Here is a 22,980-nt window from a genome sequence, read left to right as displayed (position 1 = left end):
ACACAATCTTTGGGGGGTACAGTGAACACAATCTTTTTGGGGTGCAGTGAACACAATCTTTGTGGGGTGCAGTGAACACAATCTTTGGGGGGGTACAGTGAACACAATCTTTTTGGGGTGCAGTGAACAACATCCTTTTAGGGTGCAGTGAACACAATCTTTGTGGGGTGCAGTGAACAACATCCTTTTAGGGTGCAGTGAACACAATCTTTGTGGGGTACAGTGAACAGAATCTTTGTGGGGTGCAGTGAACACAATCTTTGGGGGGTACAGTGAACACAATCTTTGTGAGGTGCAGTGAACACAATCTTTGTGGGGTGCAGTGAACACAATCATTGTGGGGTGCAGTGAACTCAATCTTTGTTGGGTACAGTGAACACAATCTCATACTTCTGAAGATTTGAGGGTGCTGCCTGTTCCATACTCCCCCTACTCCTCATCTAGCCTTTTAGGGGTACAAACAATAGTAATTGGGGCCTAGTGTGGTTGTGTACGTGTGATATACATACACTTTTTTTGGATCATATTTTCTATTCCGCTATTTAATCAAAAACCTTTGGGGATCAGTTAAATTGGGGGATAGTCTGTGTTGGTACGTGTGAGAGAGATCCACCTTTCCAAGTTGTTGGGGTTCATCTCATACTTCTGAAGGTTTGAGGGTGCTGCCTGTTCCATACTCCCCCTACTCCTAGCCTTTTAGGGGTACAAACAATAGTAATTGGGGCCTAGTGTGGTTGTGTACGTGTGATATACATACACTTTTTTTGGATCATATTTTCTATTCCGCTATTTAATCAAAAACCTTTGGGGATCAGTTAAATTGGGGGATAGTCTGTGTTGGTACGTGTGAGAGAGATCCACCTTTCCAAGTTGTTGGGGTTCATCTCATACTTCTGAAGGTTTGAGGGTGCTGCCTGTTCCATACCCCCCCTACTCCTCATCTAGCCTTTTAGGGGTACAAACAATAGTAATTGGGGCCTAGTGTGGTTGTGTACGTGTGATATACATACACTTTTTTTGGATCATATTTTCTATTCCGCTATTTAATCAAAAACCTTTGGGGATCAGTTAAATTGGGGGATAGTCTGTGTTGGTACGTGTGAGAGAGATCCACCTTTCCAAGTTGTTGGGGTTCATCTCATACTTCTGAAGGTTTGAGGGTGCTGCCTGTTCCATACTCCCCCTACTCCTCATCTAGCCTTTTAGGGGTACAAACAATAGTAATTGGGGCCCAGTGTGGTTGTGTACGTGTGATATACATACACTTTTTTTGGATCATATTTTCTATTCCGCTATTTAATCAAAAACCTTTGGGGATCAGTTAAATTGGGGGATAGTCTGTGTTGGTACGTGTGAGAGAGATCCACCTTTCCAAGTTGTTGGGGTTCATCTCATACTTCTGAAGGTTTGAGGGTGCTGCCTGTTCCATACTCCCCCTACTCCTCATCTAGCCTTTTAGGGGTACAAACAATAGTAATTGGGGCCTAGTGTGGTTGTGTACGTGTGATATACATACACTTTTTTTGGATCATATTTTCTATTCCGCTATTTAATCAAAAACCTTTGGGGATCAGTTAAATTGGGGGATAGTCTGTGTTGGTACGTGTGAGAGAGATCCACCTTTCCAAGTTGTTGGGGTTCATCTCATACTTCTGAAGGTTTGAGGGTGCTGCCTGTTCCATACCCCCCCTACTCCTCATCTAGCCTTTTAGGGGTACAAACAATAGTAATTGGGGCCTAGTGTGGTTGTGTACGTGTGATATACATACACTTTTTTTGGATCATATTTTCTATTCCGCTATTTAATCAAAAACCTTTGGGGATCAGTTAAATTGGGGGATAGTCTGTGTTGGTACGTGTGAGAGAGATCCACCTTTCCAAGTTGTTGGGGTTCATCTCATACTTCTGAAGGTTTGAGGGTGCTGCCTGTTCCATACTCCCCCTACTCCTCATCTAGCCTTTTAGGGGTACAAACAATAGTAATTGGGGCCTAGTGTGGTTGTGTACGTGTGATATACATACACTTTTTTTGGATCATATTTTCTATTCCGCTATTTAATCAAAAACCTTTGGGGATCAGTTAAATTGGGGGATAGTCTGTGTTGGTACGTGTGAGAGAGATCCACCTTTCCAAGTTTTTGGGGTTCATCTCATACTACTGAAGATTTGAGGGTGCTGCCTGTTCCATACTCCTCCTCCTACTGCTCAACCATCCTTTTAGGGGTACAAACAATAGTAGTTGGGGCCTAGTGTGGTGGTGTACGTGCGAGATACATACACTTTCTTTTTGATCATATTTTCTATTCCGCTATTCAATTAAAACCTTTGGGGATCAATTCAATTGCGAGATAGTCTGTGTCGGTACGTGTGAGATCCACCTTTCCAAGTTGTTGGGGTTCATCTCATACTTCTGAAGATTTGAGGGTGCTGCCTGTTCCATACTCCCCCTACTCCTCATCTAGCCTTTTAGGGGTACAAACAATAGTAATTGGGGCCTAGTGTGGTTGTGTACGTGCGAGATACATACACTTTTTTTGATCATATTTCCTATTCCGCTATTCAATAAAAACCTTTGAGGATCAATTGAATTGCGGGATAGTCTGTGTCGGTACGTGTGAGATCCACCTTTCCAAGTTTTTGGGGTTCATCTCATACTTCTGAAGATTTGAGGGTGCTGCCTGTTCCATACTCCTCCTCCTACTCCTCATCCATCCTTTTAGGGGTACAAACAATAGTAATTGGGGCCTAGTGTGGTTGTGTACGTGCGAGATACATACACTTTTTTTGATCATATTTCCTATTCCGCTATTCAATAAAAACCTTTGAGGATCAATTGAATTGCGGGATAGTCTGTGTCGGTACGTGTGAGATCCACCTTTCCAAGTTTTTGGGGTTCATCTCATACTTCTGAAGATTTGAGGGTGCTGCCTGTTCCATACTCCTCCTCCTACTCCTCATCCATCCTTTTAGGGGTACAAACAATAGTAATTGGGGCCTAGTGTGGTTGTGTACGTGCGAGATACATACACTTTTTTTGATCATATTTCCTATTCCGCTATTCAATAAAAACCTTTGAGGATCAATTGAATTGCGGGATAGTCTGTGTCGGTACGTGTGAGATCCACCTTTCCAAGTTTTTGGGGTTCATCTCATACTTCTGAAGATTTGAGGGTGCTGTCTGTTCCATACTCCTCCTACTCCTCATCCATCCTTTTAGGGGTAGAAACAATAGTAATTGGGGCCTAGTGTGGTTTTGTACGTGCGAGATACATACACTTTTTTGGATCATATTTCCTATTCCGCTATTCAATAAAAACCTTTCTAGGGCAAGATCTTAAATTACAGAAATATGAGGAGACCGTCAAATAAGGGCCGTGGCCTGGGTCGTGGTGCTGCTGGTAGAGCTCCTGTTGCAAGGAGAGGACGTGGTCGATCTGTGCCAGCTACACGCACAAGTGAAACACCTTCCTCAAGTGTGAGTAGGCGACAGAACCTGCATCAGTATTTGGTAGGGCATCAAACGCCCCTAGAAGTGATGAGGCCAGAACAAGTTGAGGCGATAGTAGATTGGTTTGCTGCTGACAGTGCCTCCAGTTCCTTCACATTGTCTCCCACCCAGTCTACTGCAGAAAGGTCAGAGTTGGCACCTGCAGCCAATGTCCAACCGTCTTTCACCTCACCCCCTTGCAAATCAGGCCAGCAGTCTGAGCCCCAAGCCATACAGCAGTCTCTTATTCTTTTTGAGGACTCTGTCAGCAGGGTTTCCCAGGGCCATCCACCTAGCCCTGCCCCAGAAGTGGAAGAGATTGAGTGCAGCGATGCCCAACCACTTATTTCTCAAGATGAGTACATGCAAGGATCATCGCAGCACGTCTCCGATGATGACGAAACGTAGGTGCCAACTGCTGCGGCGTTCAGCATTGTGGAGACCGACAAGGAGGGCAGGGGTGAAGACTGGGTGGAAGATGATGTGGAGGACGATGAGGTCCTCGACCCCACATGGAATGAACGTCATGCAGGTGACCTGAGTAGTTTGGAGGAAGAGGCGGTGGTCGCACAGAGCCACCAGCACAGCAGAAGAGGGAGCAGGGTGCAGAAGCGGAGCGGCCGTGCCCTAGACACTACGCCCGCTACTGCCCAACGCAGCAAGGGAACGAGCGCACCAAAGTCAGCTCAAAGGAGTTCTCTAGCGTGGAAGTTCTTTAGAAAATGTGCTGATGACAGGACACGAGTGGTTTGCACCCTGTGCAATCAGAGCTTGAAGCGAGGCATAAACCTTCTCAACCTGAGCACAACCTGCATGATCAGGCATCTAAGTGCAAAGCACGAGCTGCAGTGGAGTACACACCTTCAAAACCAAGAAACGTCTCTGGCTCATCCTGCTTCCTCTTCTGCTGCAGTCTCGGCCGCTCCAGCCACATCTGTAGTGATACCGGCACCTGCCACCCCGCAAACAGACGATCTGTCAGCAACACCACCACCTGGGTCACCAACAACCATCTCCACAATGTCCCGTGGAAGCGTTCAGCTTTCCATCTCCCAAACACTTGAGAGGAAGAGGAAGTACCCCCCTACCCACCCGCGATCCCTGGCCCTGAATGCCAGCATTTCAAAATTATTGGCCTTTGAAATGCTGTCATTCCGTCTGGTGGAGACGCACAGTTTTAAAAACCTTATGTCGGTGGCTGTCCCACAGTACGTCGTGCCCAGCCGCCACTACTTTTCCAGGCAAGCCATCCCTTCCCTGCACAACCAAGTGGGGGAAAATATCAGGTGTGCACTGCGCAACGCCATCTGTGCCAAGGTCCACCTAACTACGGATACGTGGACCAGTAAGCACGGTCAGGGGCGTTATATCTCCCTAACGGCACACTGGGTAAATGCAGTGGCGGATGGGCCTGAGGCGGATAGCAATTTGGCGCATGTCCTTCCACCACCGAGGATTGCAGGGCGCTTCAGTTTGCCTCCTGTTCCTAACTCCTCCTACTCCGCTTCCTCATCCTCTACCGCCTCCTCATCCGGACAGCGTAACACCTTCACCACCAACTTCAGCACGGCCAGGGGTAAACGACAGCAGGCAGTTTTACAACTTGCCTGTTTGGGGGACAAACCACACACCGCGCAGGAGTTGTGGAGGAGCATGGAACAGCAGACAAATGAGTGGTTGCTGCCAGCGAGCCTCAAGCCCGGCCTGGTGGTGTGCGATAACGGGCGAAATCTCATAGCAGCTCTGGGCCTAGCCGGTTTGACGCACATCCCTTGCCTGGCGCATGTGCTGAATTTGGTGGTGCAGAGGTTCCTTAAAAACTACCCCGATATGTCAGAGCTGCTGCAGAAAGTGCGGGCCGTTTGTGCGCACTTTCGGCGTTCTCACCCTGCTGCTGCTCGCCTGGCAGCGCTGCAGCGTAACTTCGGCCTTCCCGCTCACCGCCTCATATGTGACGTGCCCACAAGGTGGAACTCCACCTTGCACATGCTGGAAAGACTGTGCGAGCAGCAGCAGGCCATAGTGGAGTTTCAGCTGCAGCACGCACGCGTGAGTCGCTCTGCGGAACAGCACCACTTCACCACCAATAACTGGGCCTCCATGCGAGACCTGTGTGCCTTGTTGCGCTGTTTTGAGTACTCCACCAACATGGCCAGTGGCAATGACGCCGTTCTCAGCTTAACTATCCCACTTCTATGCCTCCTTGAAAAAACAATTCGGGCGATGATGGAAGAGGATGTGGCACAGGATGAGGAGGAGGAGGAGGATGAAGAGGTAACATTTCCAAGGCTTTCAGGGCAGTCATTCGCAAGGGGCTCCGAGGGTGGGTTCCTGCACACGCAAACGCCAGGGACGCAATTGTCCAGCAGGGGCACAGTTCTGGAGGATGAGGAGGAGGAGGAGCTGGAGGAGGAGATGGAACCATGTTCACAGCAGGGTGGCACCCAGGCCAGCTCATGGCCATCACTGGTGCGTGGCTGGGGGGATACAGAGGACACGGACGATACACCTCCCACAGAGGACAGCCTTTCGTTGCCTCTGGGCAGCCTGGCACACATGAGCGATTACATGCTGCAGTGTCTCCACAACGACCGCCGAGTTGCCCACATTCTAACTTGTGCTGATTACTGGGTGGCCACGCTGCTGGATCCCCGTTACAAGGACAACGTACCGTCCTTAATTCACTCACTGGAGCGCGATCGCAAGATGCGCGAGTACAAGCGCACGCTGGTAGACGCCATGCTGCTGGCATTCCCATCTGACAGCGGGGCCACAGTGGAAGCACAAGGCAGAGGAGGAGGAGGAGGAGGTCGCCAACGCAACCAGGGCACCGCCAGCACCTCAGAAGGCAGGGTTAGCATGGCCGAAATGTGGAAAAGCTTTGTCAGCACGCCACAACAAACAGCAGCACCAGCAGCTCAGATGGAACGTCTTAGCAGGAGGCAGCATTTTACCAACATGGTGGAGCAGTATGTGTGCACACGCCTACATGTAGTGAATGACGGGTCTGCCCCCTTCAACTTCTGGGTCTCCAAATTGGGCACATGGCCTGAGCTTGCCCTTTACGCCTTGGAGGTGCTGGCGTGCCCTGCAGCCAGTGTATTATCTGAACGGGTATTTAGCACGGCTGGGGGCGTTATAACAGACAAGCGCAGCCGCCTGTCCAGAGACAATGTGGACAAGCTCACGTTCATTAAAATGAACCAGGCATGGATCCCACGGGACTTTTCCGTACCTTATGCAGAATAGCAATGGATACCGACCTTACCCACCCATTGTTCCATTTTTGCTCTTTCTCACTCTTTTGGGGTGTACCCTCATTTAAAATTTTTGAAAAGAAGCAGTGTTGGCTACCTCGTCCTCCTCCTCAGGGCCAGATTAATGTAGGGGCTATTGGAGCTGCAGCTCCAGGCCCCTACCTTTTATATAGGCCCCGGGTTGGCCATATTCACTGTTACCGCTCTTCTGTCACTTGTAAACACAGAAGTCTGGCTTCTATGCTCGCTTCCCCAGGCAGCACCCTCAGAACCTCCCCACACAGCGTGAAGGCCGGACAAGGAGGGACAGTTGGCGATGCATGGATGTGTTTATGGGCTTCAGAGACAGCATCCCATGTTGAATTAGGCATGCATGGCTGCACCCTTCCTCCTCTGGGTGCATGGCAAGGCACGGCCCTTAAGGCCCTTCAAAATCCTCAGCACCAAGCCCATGATGCTGTTAATCCGGCCCTGGTCCTCCTCCACCGCCGCTTCCACCTACACCGCCCATAGGTGTGCGCAGCCTATTGCATTAAGGTGTGCACCCCAAAGTTGAAATACACATGCATGTGTTTGCCAGCAGGGAGAGTAATGTATCGGGGCCATGTACCTGTAGGCAAGGAGAAATAGAGCAGAGCAGGTCCCAGGGAGATCTTTCCCATCTCCTCACTGGCAATGCTATGTGCCCTAGGTGATTAGGGTGTGCCCAGGCACACCCAGCACACCCTGTGCGCACGCCTATGTCACCGCCACATCCACCACCACCTCAACCTCCCTCCTACTCCATATGGGCCTCGTCCTTCAGAGATGAAGAAGAACATTGTTTTATTTTTCTGTTTTTTTTTGTTGTTTTAAGTTATTTCCCTATCCACATTTGTTTGCAGAGCACTTGCCATGCTCTTAATTACGTTTTGCTGCCATTTGCAGCACTCTAGCCCTTTCCTTTGGTGTTTTAGAGCCATTTTAGTGCCTTAAAGTTCGGGTCCCCATTGACTTCAATGGGGTTCGGTGTCCGGGAAAAGTTCGGTAAAAGTCCGGGACACGGACCCGGACTTTTTTTTAAAGTTCGGCCGAACCCGTCGAACACGGACATCTAGGTGTCCGCTCAACCCTACCCATGACATCTCCACCAGCTCCAAAAAAATAGCAGGAACATCTCCAAAGGAAAGTGAAAGGTGGAAACCATATTAATAAAATGTAGTAGGGTTGACCTCACAGTACCTGTTACAAAATATACAAATAGATAATCTGTTGGGATTTAAATGTCAGCACAAACAAATCCAACAATCGACACAACACAACATCACATACATATTTGAAGATTTTTATTAATACATGAACAATACAACAATTTAAAATGCAAAATTCAACATACATATTTAAAATCCAAGGACATAAATCATAAATCCATAATGTTCCATAGCCATCATTTATCTTTTTTTTGCTATTGTTTTATATAACAAGTGTTAATCAAATGGTAGATGAGAATTGGGTAGACATTGGAAAAACGAGTAGACGTTTAACATGTCGTCTGCCATCTCTGTAACACTAGTGATAAATCCATAACTCATAGATAAATGAATGATAAAACATTTTAGAATTGTGCTGGATTTTAAATATTTAAAGCGGAGTTCCACCCAAAATTGGAACTTCCGCTTTAGGGAGTCCTGACCCCCTGACATGCCACATTTGGCATGTCATTTTTTTGGGGGGGAGCGGGTACCTAGTTTTGACAGGTACCCGCTCCCACTTCCGCTCAGAGTGCCGCGGCGCCCTGAACGGAAGTTCTCCTCTCCCCCTCCCTCCCTGCAATCTTCTGGGACATGTCAGAGGTCCCAGAAGATTGCCGGCCAATCAAGACGCGCAACGCGACTCGCGCATGCGCAGTGGGTACCCGGCTGTGAAGCCGCAAACTGTCACAGCCGGGTGCCCACAGCAGTGATGCCGGTGTAACGTGAGAATTACCTACCCCGTGAGAAAAACCTACCCTCGTCACTTCCGGCCAGGAACAGCTGAGCAGCGCAGCAGTGCGCATGCTCCCACCCCCGGATACCTAATAGAAAAGCTGAGGACCTGACTAGTGCGCATGCGCACTAGTAGGAAATTATCACGGTGTCCGTGAAAAAAACCTACCCACGCCACGCTTACATTAAAACAGCTGTGCTACAATATAAGTCATCTCCGCTCCTGTCCCTGTCACTCCCCTGATCTTGGCTAGTAAATATAAAAGCGGGTCTCGGCTCCGTGATTTATGTTCTCATACAGCCGCCGCCGCTTTAATATTTACTAGCCGAGATCAGGGAAGTGACAGTGATAGGAGTGGAGATCACTCGTATTGCAGCAAAGCTGTTTTAATGTAACCGCTGCATTACATACAGTGCCGTGCAACCGGAAGTGACGAGGGTAGGTTTTTCTCACGGGTAGGTAATTCTCACGGAACACCGGCGCCGAGGGAGAGGATCGAGGCTTCGGGCGGCCGCATCGCTGGACCGTTGGACAGGTGAGTGAATGGCTGGAACTCCGCTTTAAGTTGACTTGGATGTACCGTATTTGACCTTTTAAATCTTTTTTTTTAATGAATTAATAAAATCTACAGACAGGTACAGTATGAGAAAGTGCTGTGATTGTTGACTGTGCTGATATTTAAAACCCCCAAAAATCTCTTTCTGGGTATTTTGTCCTATCAAAAGCAGTTGAACACATTTGAATCAGACTTTATTCTCATGTCACTAAGCTATAACGTGTTTTATGCCATAATGGAAATAGAACAATTGAAGTTGGCAATGGTGACCCACTTTATTGACACCTATACATCTTCTCCACTGGACAATAAAATGTAACCATTTTTTTGTAGCCCTCCCCTGACCCCTGGCTTTAAGGAGGACTGACATTACACCTCAGGGTGCTGGTTCTTAGGAATGGTGGGTGTGGAGGGTTGTAGAAAAGATGGAGGACAGTCACTTTTTGAATGAAAAAATGCGAATTTATTGCTTACAATGGCAAAAACGAGGGGAGAGAGGGTTAGGGCACGAGGACAGTAGACAGACGGATCAGAAGACAAAAACAAAAAATCCTCACCCCCCTCCTTTTTTTTTTCTCTCCCCTTTTTTTCCCTTTTTTTAGTATATTCCATTTTTTATGGATCCTTTTTTGTATATTAATAGAAGTGGTCACTGAGACAAGAATCCCATAAATGGGAATTCCTGCTGGGTTTTATTTTTTTCGTTTTTACATTTTTGGAGTGTGGAACACGGGGGGGGGGAGGGGGAACCCCTTTTGATGTGAATTTTTTTTTTTTTCTCAATGGGGAATAATCAATGTTCACTATATTCAGAATTGCCATATTTTACGGATGTAAAAGGTAATATATTTTATTTTTTTCTGTTTGATGGTGTTTTGTAAGGCCTCTTTCACACGGAGCGGACCATATTGCGATCCGCTCCGGCACTTTTTTTTTTTTTTAAGGACACGGATGACACTTGTGTCATCCGGTCCGTATGTCAGCATATCATCCCATCCATTTGCGGATGATATACGGGCATAATGTATGTCTATCGGATTGCGGATGTCAGCGGATGACACCGCTGACATTCAATTTTGCGTCCTTTCGTTTTTTAAAACGTAAGAAAAATAGGGTTCTGTTCCAAAAAATGGAACAGAACTGAAAGGACGCAAATCGGATGTCAGCGGATGGTCATCCGCTGACATCCGCAATCCCATTGACATGCATTATGTCCGTATATCACCCGCAAACGCATGGGGTTATATACGGACATATGGAACACCCGTGTGAAAGAGGCCTTTCATGTATTGAAAGAAAATTAATAAAAAGTATTTAATAACAGAAGACAAAAACAAAACAGCCAGGTAGACAGCAATACAGAAAAAGTAGGGCCATCTTTAACACAGGGCAAAAGAAGCAGCTGCCCCGAGCCCAGTCATTGTTGTAGGGCCCAAAGCAGCTTCCCCCTTGAGCCCACACTGCCTACAAATAGTTGATAAGTGTATTTGAAAGGGTCAAAGAAAATGTTTGTCCAGGGTCCATTGATGTTAAAGATGGCCCTGAGAACAAGGGTCTTAGGCCTGCACCCAATGTTCTGTACCTACGTAGCAACATTTGTTTCCTAAAGCAACCAAAAACTTTCAACGCCGTGCAGGATTTCTGTAATGTACCTGGCTCAGGAGCCCGAAGGGTAGAGGAAGGCCTCTCTTACAGCTCTGGCTCAGAAGCCCTGGTAATGTAACAGGGAACACCAGAGCACAGAGGGTCACAAGTGCCTAGTAAAACTTCTGCTGGAAAATGCTGATTTGCGTCTGGATGTGCTGGAGCAGCTGGCTGGTAACACGCAGGCAGAAGAGCAGGAGCTGATGTCAGGCACAGCTACAGCTGGATCGGGTGCAAATAGAAGATCCAAAGCAAAGTCAGACAGTCCAGGTCGGCAACTGGCAGGTAGAGCAGACACAGTCGGCAGGCAGAAGAATAGTCAGAGGTCAGGCTGGGTTCAGTAACAACAGGGCAGATAAGCAGAAGGATAAGGCAGAAGTGTAGTCCAGGGGAGAGCCAGGGGTCAGTGCTGGCAGAGTTCAGGCAAAGTCAGGAGCAGATCGGGTGAGGTGAACGATACAGGATCAGATGCACATATGCTTCAGAAACCTAATAGAGCAAACTGCACTGACACAAGGCACTAGTGCAGTTTATTTAACCTACTTGGCGCCAATGCTCTCGAACCTGTGTATGTGATCATTCATGCGCACCCGCTAAATGGCCACGAACAGGGCTAACAGGAACCATGCATCTTCCCTGCCAGATTCCTTGGATTAATCCCTTTTGACTCTTCCCCAGTCCCCAACTAATGGAAGAGTACCCTCTGGTACATCATTTCAGAATTCCATCCTTTTCCCCATGTCTCCAGGCAACAAAAGGCTCTCTTTCTCTGGCAGAGCCTCTACCATGCCCCCAGGTAGCAAACATGCTCTATCTGGCAAAGCCCCCGAGCACATGGCCAGCCCTTAGACTCCAGGCCTCACTCAACGCAGCTTTTCCTCACACATCCAAGCCAGACCAAGGTCTGGGTGGGAGGACCCCAATCACCTGACTTCCTCCAAATATATACTGTCCCAGCATATTCAGTGCCCTGAAACTCCTACTGATTAGCTGAAAGAGATATGCATATTCATAACTTAGTCTCACTGAAGCTTATCATCATAATGCCAAAGGCAACAGTGCCACCTATTGACAGGGAAAGAAGGAACCACAGTTAAACCAGGCTTAGGAGAAAATCTAAATGATCTCAGACTGCAAATCAGCCAGGTTAGTTACCATCTTAGCACAGCTAAATTTATCAGTAGTTCCCATTTACGACAAGGCTGCTTGATTTTTTTATTCATGGTTGAGCACATTTTTGGAGTTCAGTGTGTGCTTTAAATAGGGAGAAATGAAGAAATAGAACAACGGTGTAGGAAGAAGTGAGATCTAAAGGAACCACCGAAACATCAAATAAAGAAAAAAGGAAGAAAAGGGAGATATAGGATATGTTATACAAATACTGTAGCTACTGCTGCCTTCAAAACGCCTGTTTTCTTTTCTTTACTTTTAAATTGCCGAAAATAAATTTCACATTATGGGACAGCACTGTAAATTAAGCATTTAGTGAATGGTTGTGGTGCAGCCCCATTAAACTCAATGGGCGAGTGCCGCCTTTCAAACTCGGCACCCCAAGTTAAAAATGCAATGGCCACAAAGCAAAGCATTGCAGCAATGACATATGTACAGCCCTATCTGTCTGCCCGTCTGCAAAAGCCCTATTAGCAATTTATAAAACCTAATGGTTTCCAGTGTCATCTCCCAGTAATCTTTTAAAATGAAACTCCAGTAATTATCTTTACGCCTCGCACACACGGGCTTATGAAAATAAGCAGCATTTTTTTTCAGCCAGAATTTGAAAAAAAAAGCCTTTAATGTTACAACATGTGTGATGATTTTTAAGCTACATGAGGCCTTATTGTGAACTTCCATTGGTCCAGCTTGGCACAATGTGATTATCAATATCTTATATCTGGAGGGCCACTGGGGATGTTAAAAACCAGCACTACATACAGTGATAGCCAGTCTTCTGGGTTTACTCTTCAGCAGCTTCCGTCCTGTACGCTGAACACAGGGGGTTGCTTGCTTGGCACTTCCGCGATTCATGGAGCACTTTGTATTTTTTTCAATGAGCACAAGGCGTTCTTTGATTGGACAAGGATAGATTGTGACATCATCTGCCCTTTCTCTCCATTTATTGAAAAAATACAAGGCAATCTGTGAATGGTGGGGTGCCAAGCGAGCACCTCCCTGTGGTCAGTGTGCAGGGGGAAAGCTGCTCAAGCAGGACCGAGAAGATTGCAGCTATCACGGTATGTAGCATGGGCTACTGCAAAGATTGATTACAGTGATTGTCAGCTTTCCTCCAAATATAAGATATGAATAATCAGGGCCGGGAGAAGGGGTGGGAACAAGGGACGGCTGCCCTGGGCTCGGAGTGTATTGTAGGGATGGGGGTGCCACAAGTTCCTTCTACTATAAGCCTGACAGAAGTAGTGACAGCCCAGCGCTGGAAGCAGCAAGAAGAAGAGGAGAGAGCCGGGAGGAGGTGCAGGCTGTGCTCTTTCCCTCTCTTCCTCATAAGCTCACACATAATGAAGGAGGTGGATGCAATTTGCCATCTGCCTTGGGAACCAGATGTTCTTGTCCCGGCACTGTGTATTATAACATTGTGCCAAGCTGGACCAATGTAAGTTGGCAAGAAAGATAATTGCTGGAGTTCTATGCTAAACCCTGGGATAAAATGCTGGATCCTTATTGAATTTTAATCTTTTTTTGCCAAGTCTACCTTGAACTAAACTGTATTACAAAGGAGAAAAGTACAATGTGTGAAAATGTGCTATATCTACTAGAACAGATTACTACTGTGAAATTAAATTATAGATGTGAGGCACTTTGTCACAGCTTTCAACAAAGAAATTTACAGTATATTTGGAAACTAAAAGCGCAGGGATTGCTACTAAGTGATGACATTCATCTTTTTCTTTATTTCCAGGTCACTCACTTATTTGACAATGGGGGCACAGTGTTCTTTGCTATATTTATGGCCATATGGGGTAAGTAAATATTCTGTGCTGCAAATATCAAACGCTCTTAATTTTTAAATGGAATATTTGTGATTGCATAAGACAGCTGCGCCCTCTACTGTTCATTCCAGTCTGTAGAATACGGCACTTTTTGCTCTGTTATCTGTTTTAGATTTTCATCACTAAGGGCTTGTTCACACTTGTCTTGGTCTCTGAAGAGCACTTGGTGTTCGGATCACTCTTCAGAGAGCATTTGACCGGCGGTGAGGAGGCATTGTATCACTAGCCCACCACCTGCTCTAACCCCTTGAATCCCAAATAGGTGTGCTGCAACTGTGTACATTGCACACAGATGTGGGGTGCTTGAAGAAGGGTCCCATTAATTTTGTCACATGCCTGATAAAAGGGTCCTACGTGGCTCTGAACTGTTGCTATCTGCTGTAACAATGTGATCATCGATTAAAGCTTTAGACCCATTTTGGAGATCTTGGTGTGCTGGTGACATCACTCTCTATTCACTATTCACGGTTCCACCCGGTGGTCGCTTCAGCACCCAGTTACAGCCATCTCTACAGGAATGTGTGCATTGGAAATAGTGCATTGGAACTCAATTAAATGGTTTATGCTTGGTGGGTGCTATGCCTGGCAAAAGCAACGGGGGAATAATTCCTGTTGTGACCGCAAAGCAATGCATCATGGCTGTGGCATGTGTACACCCCCAGCTGCTGCCTCTGCAGCTAAAGGAGGAGTGATTGGGGGGCAGTAAAAATGTGGTTTACCCATTGGATTTTACCGCTCCTCAACTGCTAGAGTGAACCAGCCTTTAGACTTGTTTATACTTGTGTCACCCTCTGAACCAGCCTTTAGACTTGTTTATACTTGTGTCACCCTCTGAAGAGCACATCTCTCTTCAGAGGGTGTTTGGCAGGTGGTAAGGAGGCAGCATGTTGCCTCCTCATTGTCTGTTGTAACCCCTAAAAAACCATGCCACAGCCGCATATAAGGTGGCTATGGTGCAGCCCTATTCAGTTGGATGGGATACATTTGGTGAGCGATACTGCACATTAAGCATGGCAGCGGTAATTTATTTTTGCACCGTGGTGCAAATCATTATGGCCACAACACGTGGTAATCCTCTTCCGCTACTTTTACAGCTTAAAGTGATACTAAAGTCTTGTTTTTTTTTCTTTAAAAATAAACATTTGATACTTACCTGCTCTGTGCAGTTGGTTTTGCACAGGGCAGCCCAGATCCTCCTCTTCTCGGGTCCCTCACTGGCACTCCTGGCCCCTCCCTCCTGTTGAGTGCCCCCACAGCTAGCAGCTTTCTTTGAGGGCACCCGAGCTGAGCCGCAGCTCTGTGTGTTCATTGAGACATGGAGCCATGGTTTGACTCTCTCCAGATTGGCTAACTGACTTTGATTGACAGCAGTGGGAGCCAATGGCGCTGCTGCTTTGTCTTAGCCAATCAGGAGAGAGAGTGCCGGACAGCCGAGGCACTCGTGCACATTGCTAGATCGAGATGGGGCTCAGGTAAGTTTTAGGGAGACTGCTGCACACTGAAGGTTTTTTATCTTAATGCTTATAGTGCAATTAGATATAAAAAAACTTTCTGCCTTTACAACCACTTTAAGAACGGCAACTGTAAATGAGGCCTAACAGGATGCAATAAAGTAAACCTTTAAGGTTTCCTTTAGAAAAAAGCAACATGCAAAGTTTAACATTATTTTTTGATTAATTAGCCCTTATCCCTCATTGACGTGACTGTTACTGTGACAAATTAAAAGCTGGTTTGGTTACTTTCTGTACATAACTTGTCACAAGATAAATACAGATGGCTGTCATGCTTCTAAATGGAAGTTGCCTGGCTGTTATTCTGGCCTTAATACTTTCTGAGTTACTGACCCAGATCAAGTAAGAAAATCAACAAAGTATGAGTAGTTGTCAGTCTATAGAAAATCTGTCTTCCTTCTGAAAATGCTTGATTCCTGGCTAGCTCTTGCTTCAGTACTTCCTAAATTACTAACCCTGAACAAGCAGGCAGCGAATAAGATCAAAGTGAAGTCAAAAAGCTTCATCCACTTACTTACTTCCAGGTCCATGGTGCAAAGTGTTGAAGCAAGAGGGTCTGCACGATAGCCAGGAAACTAGTACTGTATTTTCAAATGAAGAGTTCAGCAATGGCAGCCTCTGTTTCTCTTATGACAGATTTCCTTTATTGATGAACACAGAAAAGGATATAATACTTATAAATCCAATGGGGTTAATTTACTAAAGATAAGTTGGCTGTTCACTTTGCACTTTCCAAGAGCTTAATGAATAAGGTGAAGCTCTCCTGACTTCCATCATCCAATCACATAGTCTGGTTGAGAAAAGACAAAAGTCCATCTAATGCCCCATACACACGTGCAGATTATGTGCAGACTTTTGTCTGCAGACTTACCTTTTCTATGTAGTGCAAGGGCCTGCCGGATTGCATACAAATTGAAAGTGTTTAGGTTTGACCTCATATTATATGGTTTTGGTAAGTCTGCAGACAAAAGTCTGCAGATAATCTGCACGTGTGTATGGGGCATTACTCAACCAATAAAAGGGGAAAATAAAAGATCATACAATCCTATATACACAATCCCACAGTTGATCCTTCTTGATCCCCCGAGAGGCAATCGGATATTTCCTGGATCAGGTGAAGGCAAATGCCATTTGTTTTAGCTTTCCTTGCTTATGATTGGGTATTTTTTGCTTGGTGAAATTCAATTTTATTAACTAAGGTCTGAGGAAAATTATCTTGCAAAGTGCATATTCCCTTGCAAAATTAACAACCTATTTGCATTTAGTAAATCAACCCCAATGGGCTTATTTTTATAACTCCAAAGCTAGCTCCTTATAGGTGCTGAATGATCAATACTTACCAGATTTTGCAGACTTATTCTATTAGAGCCTAAAATGGTTCTAAAGTCAGAAGGCTTTCTACCTTACTGCATTCTATGCCTAAAAGTAAAAAACCTTCTACATGCAGCTCCCTCCTCAGCCCCCCTAAATACCTTAGCCCGATCTCAATCCAGCGATGTGCACAAGAGCCAGGACACCCTCGGCTCTCTTGCTCCTCATTGGCTCCTGTTGCTTTCAATCACAGCCAGTGAGGAGTGAGAGGGGGCGGGGCCGAGCCCCACTCTGTGTGTCTAGGGACACTCAGAGCGCGACTCAGGAGTTGCTTGCTATGGGGGCTCTTGGAGAAGAGTAGGAGCAAAGAGCGTCAGCGGGGGGGACCTGAGAAGGGTAGGATCGGGACTGCTCTTGCAAAACCATTTCCCAGATCAGGCAAGTAAAACATGTTTATTATTTTAGTTTAAAAACAATATATAACATTTAATCATCTTAATGAAGGAAAAAACTGTAAAAAAAACCTACATTATTACTTACCTGCCCATGCCTCGGATCTTTGCTCTCTTTAGCAGCTACATTGGCTAAGATACAAAAAGCATATTTTGTATCTTCTCTGTACTTTTTTGTTCTGAATGTTTAAAAAAAAGCACAAGCCTATGAATCATTTCAATCATTTATGCATTTATTAGCATAATGTAACCTGCCTGTTTGCTTTGTTTAAAATAAATTGAATATTTATGAATTCTAATAATAGATTTAATATTATATGCATCCAAGCATCGCAATAAATAATTCTATATATAGCATGAATTTAGGGCAATGGTTTATTTATAATAATGAAAAAGCAATACAGCAAAGCCTGTTTACTGTAGATGCAGACATCAAAGTCAGGTAGATGAAATTTTCTAATTTAATGTGATCATTCTATTGCACCGAAATTGTTTGATAAACTTTCAACTCCAAGTATACATGTCATAAACCTGGGAATTTGAAACGGAACTTACAATACAAATTATCAATATTTGAAGATGAAGATTAACATCAGAGACATAAGAGCATACATCTCTGAAAACATTAGCCTGATTTTCCTTGACAATTAAGTCATTTATGGGAATATTTTAATTTATAGGCCCTTATCTGACAGAGCTATCAAGTACAGAAGATACATGCCAGGATAAAAGTTTAAAGGCGGTATCTGCAAAGTTTAAATATGAAATATTAATGTTTGACTGGAGCTTTGATTTAGGTCAACAATGGCATATTTGTAGTATAGAACATTTGAATAGGTGTACTAAAATTCTTGCTGTCCATTTCCAATTTCTAATATATTTTATATTTCTTTACTGAGGAACCCCTCCTCTCTCTTGATACCCTGTTTCCCTGAAAATAAGCCCTACCCTGAAAATAAGACCTAGCGTTAATTTTGGTGATGGCTGCAATATAAGCCCTACCCAAAAAATAAGCCCTAGTTAAAGTCATTCTAAAAACATTTAATTCATTTTGTAAAAATATTATATAATGTGCAGTGTGTCTCCTTTTGTAACTTTATTGTGGAAAATAGATTATTTACAGCGCGCTGGGCGCTCATATGACCTGAGGTAGATCTCCTCTCCTCGCGGTTTACGTCAGTGGCCCCTCACTCTGCTGTCTATCATGCCTTAAAGAATCAGGGTTTTTTGTTTTTTTTGTTAGGGTTACAACCACTTTAAGATCATCATGGTGACATGACTGTTTTTGAATAAATGTAAATTATTGTACATGCTGTAAATAAATAAGCCATCCCCTGAAATTAAGCCCTAGTGTGTTTTTTGTAGCCAAAATGAATATAAGACCCGGTCTTATTTTCGGGGAAACTAAATTTTTCTTTTCAAACTCTCTGCTGTATTTAAAACTGTTTACCACTCGGTATTATCATGGTATTTGGGATATGGCCACCTTTTTGGGTTTCCTCATGTTCTATTTATACCACAGATCTGTCAAACTTGGCTTCCAAAGCCAACTGAATGTAGTTGGTGTTGAGATCTAGCTACCTACACTTGAGTTGTCTTTACTCTGTCCTAAGCATCATTTTCAACCCATCCCTACCTAATTTTGAATATCTCATAGGTACAGTAACTTAAGCATACCTTAGACAAAGTTGAACTAATGATCTTCATTTCCAAATCCCCCCTGATGTTTCTGTAGTCATAAATAATATCTGCCACTCTGTCTATCTCATAAATTATTGTCACCCTTAACTCAGCTCTCTCCTACCCACCGTACGTCCAGAACATCTTGAAGTCCTACTACTTACATTTGTCTCAGAAAACTCAAATTGTAAGCTCATTCAAGTGTATATTTTACACAAGTACCTTGCTGCATAATAGACTGGTACTTTTAAAATGAAGGGAATATTAATAATAAAAACAACAATAATTCTGTACTAAATATACTCTGATTGTAAAGGATTTTTTTTTTTTTTGTTTTATTTAATTTCTGAGATTGTACCTTCTGAAAAAGTGGTCTCTAAACTGCAGCTCGGGAGCCAGATGTGGTCCTTTGCTTGCCTTTATCTGGCTCTTGGGGCTGACAATGATGGGGCACGATTCCCCCTCCTGACACCACCAATGGGGCACTATTCTTCCTATTGATACCAACAATGGGGCAATATTTCTCCTAGTAAAATAAATGATTGTGCACTGATGTTGGGGTGTTTTCTACTCCCACTGGTCACAGTCTGGCCCCCTAAAGCCTGAGGAACAGTAATCAATCCAATTGCTTATAAAGTCTGGAGACCCGTGTTCTAGAGTTAAAATGACTGCAATATAAAATGTATTAACAGGTTTTCTTTGTTACTGAATTGTTCTTTTTCATTGACCTCTGTGAATGTTGCAGCAATATAAAGAAATACAATGTTATCACAGTAAGAAAAATAAAGGTCACCTCTCCTATCATAGTTACACAAGACATGTTAATAATAGATTCTATTTCTGCCTACTTTTAATACTGCTTAAGGGACTATACAAGGAGAAAGTATACATTTCTGTACTATCTTTCTGCACATTTCTCTCTCTCATTATTTATTATATATATACACATATACATACATACACATATACATATATATATATACACAAATACATATATATATATATATATATATATATATATATATACACACACACACACACACACACACATTCTTTTTGTACTTATCTTAAGGCACCCTGTAAAGAGTGATGTGTCCCATATTGTATGTGCATAGGTGCTTTTGTAGTATGCACGAGGTTATGTATATACCTGTGTCATTTACTGACAAGTGTGTATATCTATACGATTACTCTTACACCACTGTAGGTGCATTTCATTGGTTGAAACCCACATTTGAAGATAAATTCCAGGAAACCAAAAGCACATAGTAATGAAATACACTTCAGTAACATACAGTATATATTATAAAATCTGAAAGTCTGTGTTCGGTGTCAGACAAGGTGGGCTTCCCTCGCTTTTCCCCTTAAGGTTTTTTTTTTTTCTCTGGGCGACATTCTCGTTGCTCTCTAATTTTTCCTCCTATGAGTAGCAACTCCATCCCCCCCCCCCCCATCTTTTTTTTGTTCCCCCTTTTGTTTTCTTCAAGGCATGCAACTTTCATATATTTATGGTCCGGGTCTCCACTTAACACTTTTTTCATTCATGTTTGACACCATTTAACCTACCCGGTAGCCTTGAAAATCCTTTGACTATTTTATTTTACTGGTTGTACTTTGTACAAATTGTATTTTTCTAATTCTGATGCTAACTTTTGATTAAAAAAAGAAACCACACACACACCATGCAACCCCTTTAATAAATATTGAATGCACAAAAAAAATAATAAAATCGGAAAGTCTGTGCAACTGACTTTATCTTGAGTTCTCTGTAACTGTGGTTAAATCCATACGACATATTGGAAATTAAGTTGGAATACATCCTGAAGGCTTAAATTTCTCTGCTTCCTGCAACTCAGTAACTTTCATGCTTCCAAAGGTAGAACTGAATCTCTTAGGTTTTTATGTGAAATTACTTAACTACTTTACCGCTGAGTACCGTAGTACTACTGCGGCAAAGTGGCTTGTTATCGTCTGACGACGTAGACCTACGTCGCCAGACTCCTCCCCCTGTAGGAGGCGCGCTCCCGCTGTTTTCATTCACAGCGGGAGTCGGGCCAGGGGAGGAGCAGCGGCGATTGCCGCTGCTCTGCCCCGATTGTCGGGGAATCCAGTTTGGAGGTCCGCCCGCTTGTGTAAACAGAGCGGGCGGATCTCCTAAGTGACAGGGAGTGACAGATCGGAGTGTTCAGCATAGCTGAACATCCGATCTGTCCCTGGCTCACTCAGTCACCTCCCCCCCCACACGTTAGTAAGCACCAGGCATACATTAACCCCTCCCTCTCCAATAAAATTAACCCCTTCCCTGCCAGTGTCATTTTTACAGTAACAGTGCATATTTATAGCACTGATTACTGCAGTAATGTCACTGGTACCCCCAAAAGTGTCAAAAATGTCAGTCAAAGGTCCGATCTGTCCGCCGCAATGTCGCAGTCCCGCAAAAAAAAAATTGCAGATCGCCGCCATTACGCGTTAAAAAAAAAAAACACCAAAAATGACAGAAATCTTTCCCATAGTTAGTAAACGCAATAACTTTTGCGCAAACCAATCAAAATACGCTTATTGTGATTTTTTTTACCAAACATGGGTAGCAGAAAACAAATTGGCCAAAAATTAAAAAAAAAATTGTTTTTTACATCTTTTTTGGGGGGAATTTCATATAAAAAAGTTAAAAATATTGTTATTTTAAAAAAAAAACGCTATTTTTTTGTTTATAGCGCAAAAAGTAAAAATCGCACAGGTGATCAAATACCACCAAAAGAAAGCTCTGTTTGTGGGAAAAAAAGGACATAAATTTTGTTTGGGTATGGCGTTGCATGACCGCGCAATTGTCAGTTAAAGTCGCACAGCGTTGAATCGCAAAAAGTGGCCCAGACGTAAGACAGCAAAATGCTCTAGTGGTAAAGTGGTAAATACCGGGGCTTTTTTTCAGCTGGAACTTGGTGGAACTCAAGTTCCACCGCCTCTGGCTCAGGCCCTCTGCTGCCTGCTCACCACGATCACTTGTAAACTCAAAGTCCAGCTTTTGTGTTTGCAAGTGACAGCTTGTCTCCCAATGGCTCCGGCAGATCTGATCCCCTGAGCGTCTCTCACTGAGTGCAGGATGGGAACAAAGGAGATGCAGGTGCCTGGGGTGCAGCCACTGAATAATCTCACTGCAAACGAAAGAGGTGGAGCCACCTACAGTGTGCAGTGAGGTACTAGAGCTGACCAGGTGCTTCAGTTTATTACAGCAACAAAAGTAAGACATGTAAAAGATGGTGGAGCTTTTAGAGGTGGGGGATTGGGCAGTGGAGGGGAGTTGCTTGCAAAGGTCAGAGCTGAAGAGGGGTGGAAGTGAGATGTGGACGGGGAGTTCAGTGATAAGCAGCTGTGGAAGAAGGCTGAACTCTGCACTGTGTATGCAGCTCACCCCTGAACTCTGTACATAAGACACTCAGAACTCTGCACTCTGTGTGTAAACCCCCCTCCCTCGCACTCCCGGTATTTAATGCCCGTAATTAATGCCCTCCTACTGTTAGTGAAATTTGACCACACCCACTATTTAATACAGTTTGAAAGGGGGGGGGGGAGGTTGGGGCATCGTAGTTGAGTTCCTGCACCTAATTTCTAAAACAAAAAGCCCTGCTTAGTACTGATATTTTTTTTTACAGTGGGTTTATCTGAGAATAGTTCCCCTGCATTACATTCAGTTTGAACAGTAGTACATCTAAAACCCTTGTGCTAAAATTATTCTAGACTTGACTTATTTTGACTTAGAATATCTTTCTAGCCTTGATTTTTGGATTCTAGCTTGAATTTCCTGTTTGACCCCTTGACTTATGGTTTTAAATTCAGGTTACATTTAGTATACTGTATTTATATGGGGCGTGCAGATCCCTATGGCTACTGCCATTATAAAAAAAAAGCAATTCAACCCTACAAAAACAAATCTCTCCAGAAATGAGGTGCACAAGACTACTGCTTTTTCCACCTATCAGTCATGGTGTAGGGTACCGCTTGCCAAGTTAGGGAAGGAAGTCAAACTATCTATAGTTTTGTTTTTAGAATAGAAAATTAGGGATAGACCAATATGTTTTTTTCAGGGCTGATACGATACTGATATAATGGTCACA

The 22,980-nt window shown here is 44.3% G+C and overlaps 1 protein-coding gene across 1 annotated transcript in view; it reads left to right on the top strand.

Annotated features, from left to right (window-relative positions):
* The window catches only part of ANO3 (anoctamin 3), a 542,814-nt gene that overhangs the window by 346,883 nt on the left and 172,951 nt on the right, over positions 1-22,980 (top strand). Inside the window, exon 14 of the mRNA XM_082269831.1 lies at positions 13,824-13,884. Within this exon, the coding sequence (XP_082125957.1) occupies positions 13,824-13,884 (61 nt within the window). The remainder of the gene's footprint in view (positions 1-13,823; positions 13,885-22,980) is intronic.

This window comes from Pelophylax lessonae (genome assembly GCF_965119305.1).
Source record: "Pelophylax lessonae genome assembly, chromosome: 10".
Classification (NCBI taxonomy): Eukaryota; Metazoa; Chordata; class Amphibia; order Anura; family Ranidae; genus Pelophylax; species Pelophylax lessonae.
Note: the sequence above shows the minus strand (reverse complement) of the source record. Positions and strands in the feature narration are given on the sequence as shown.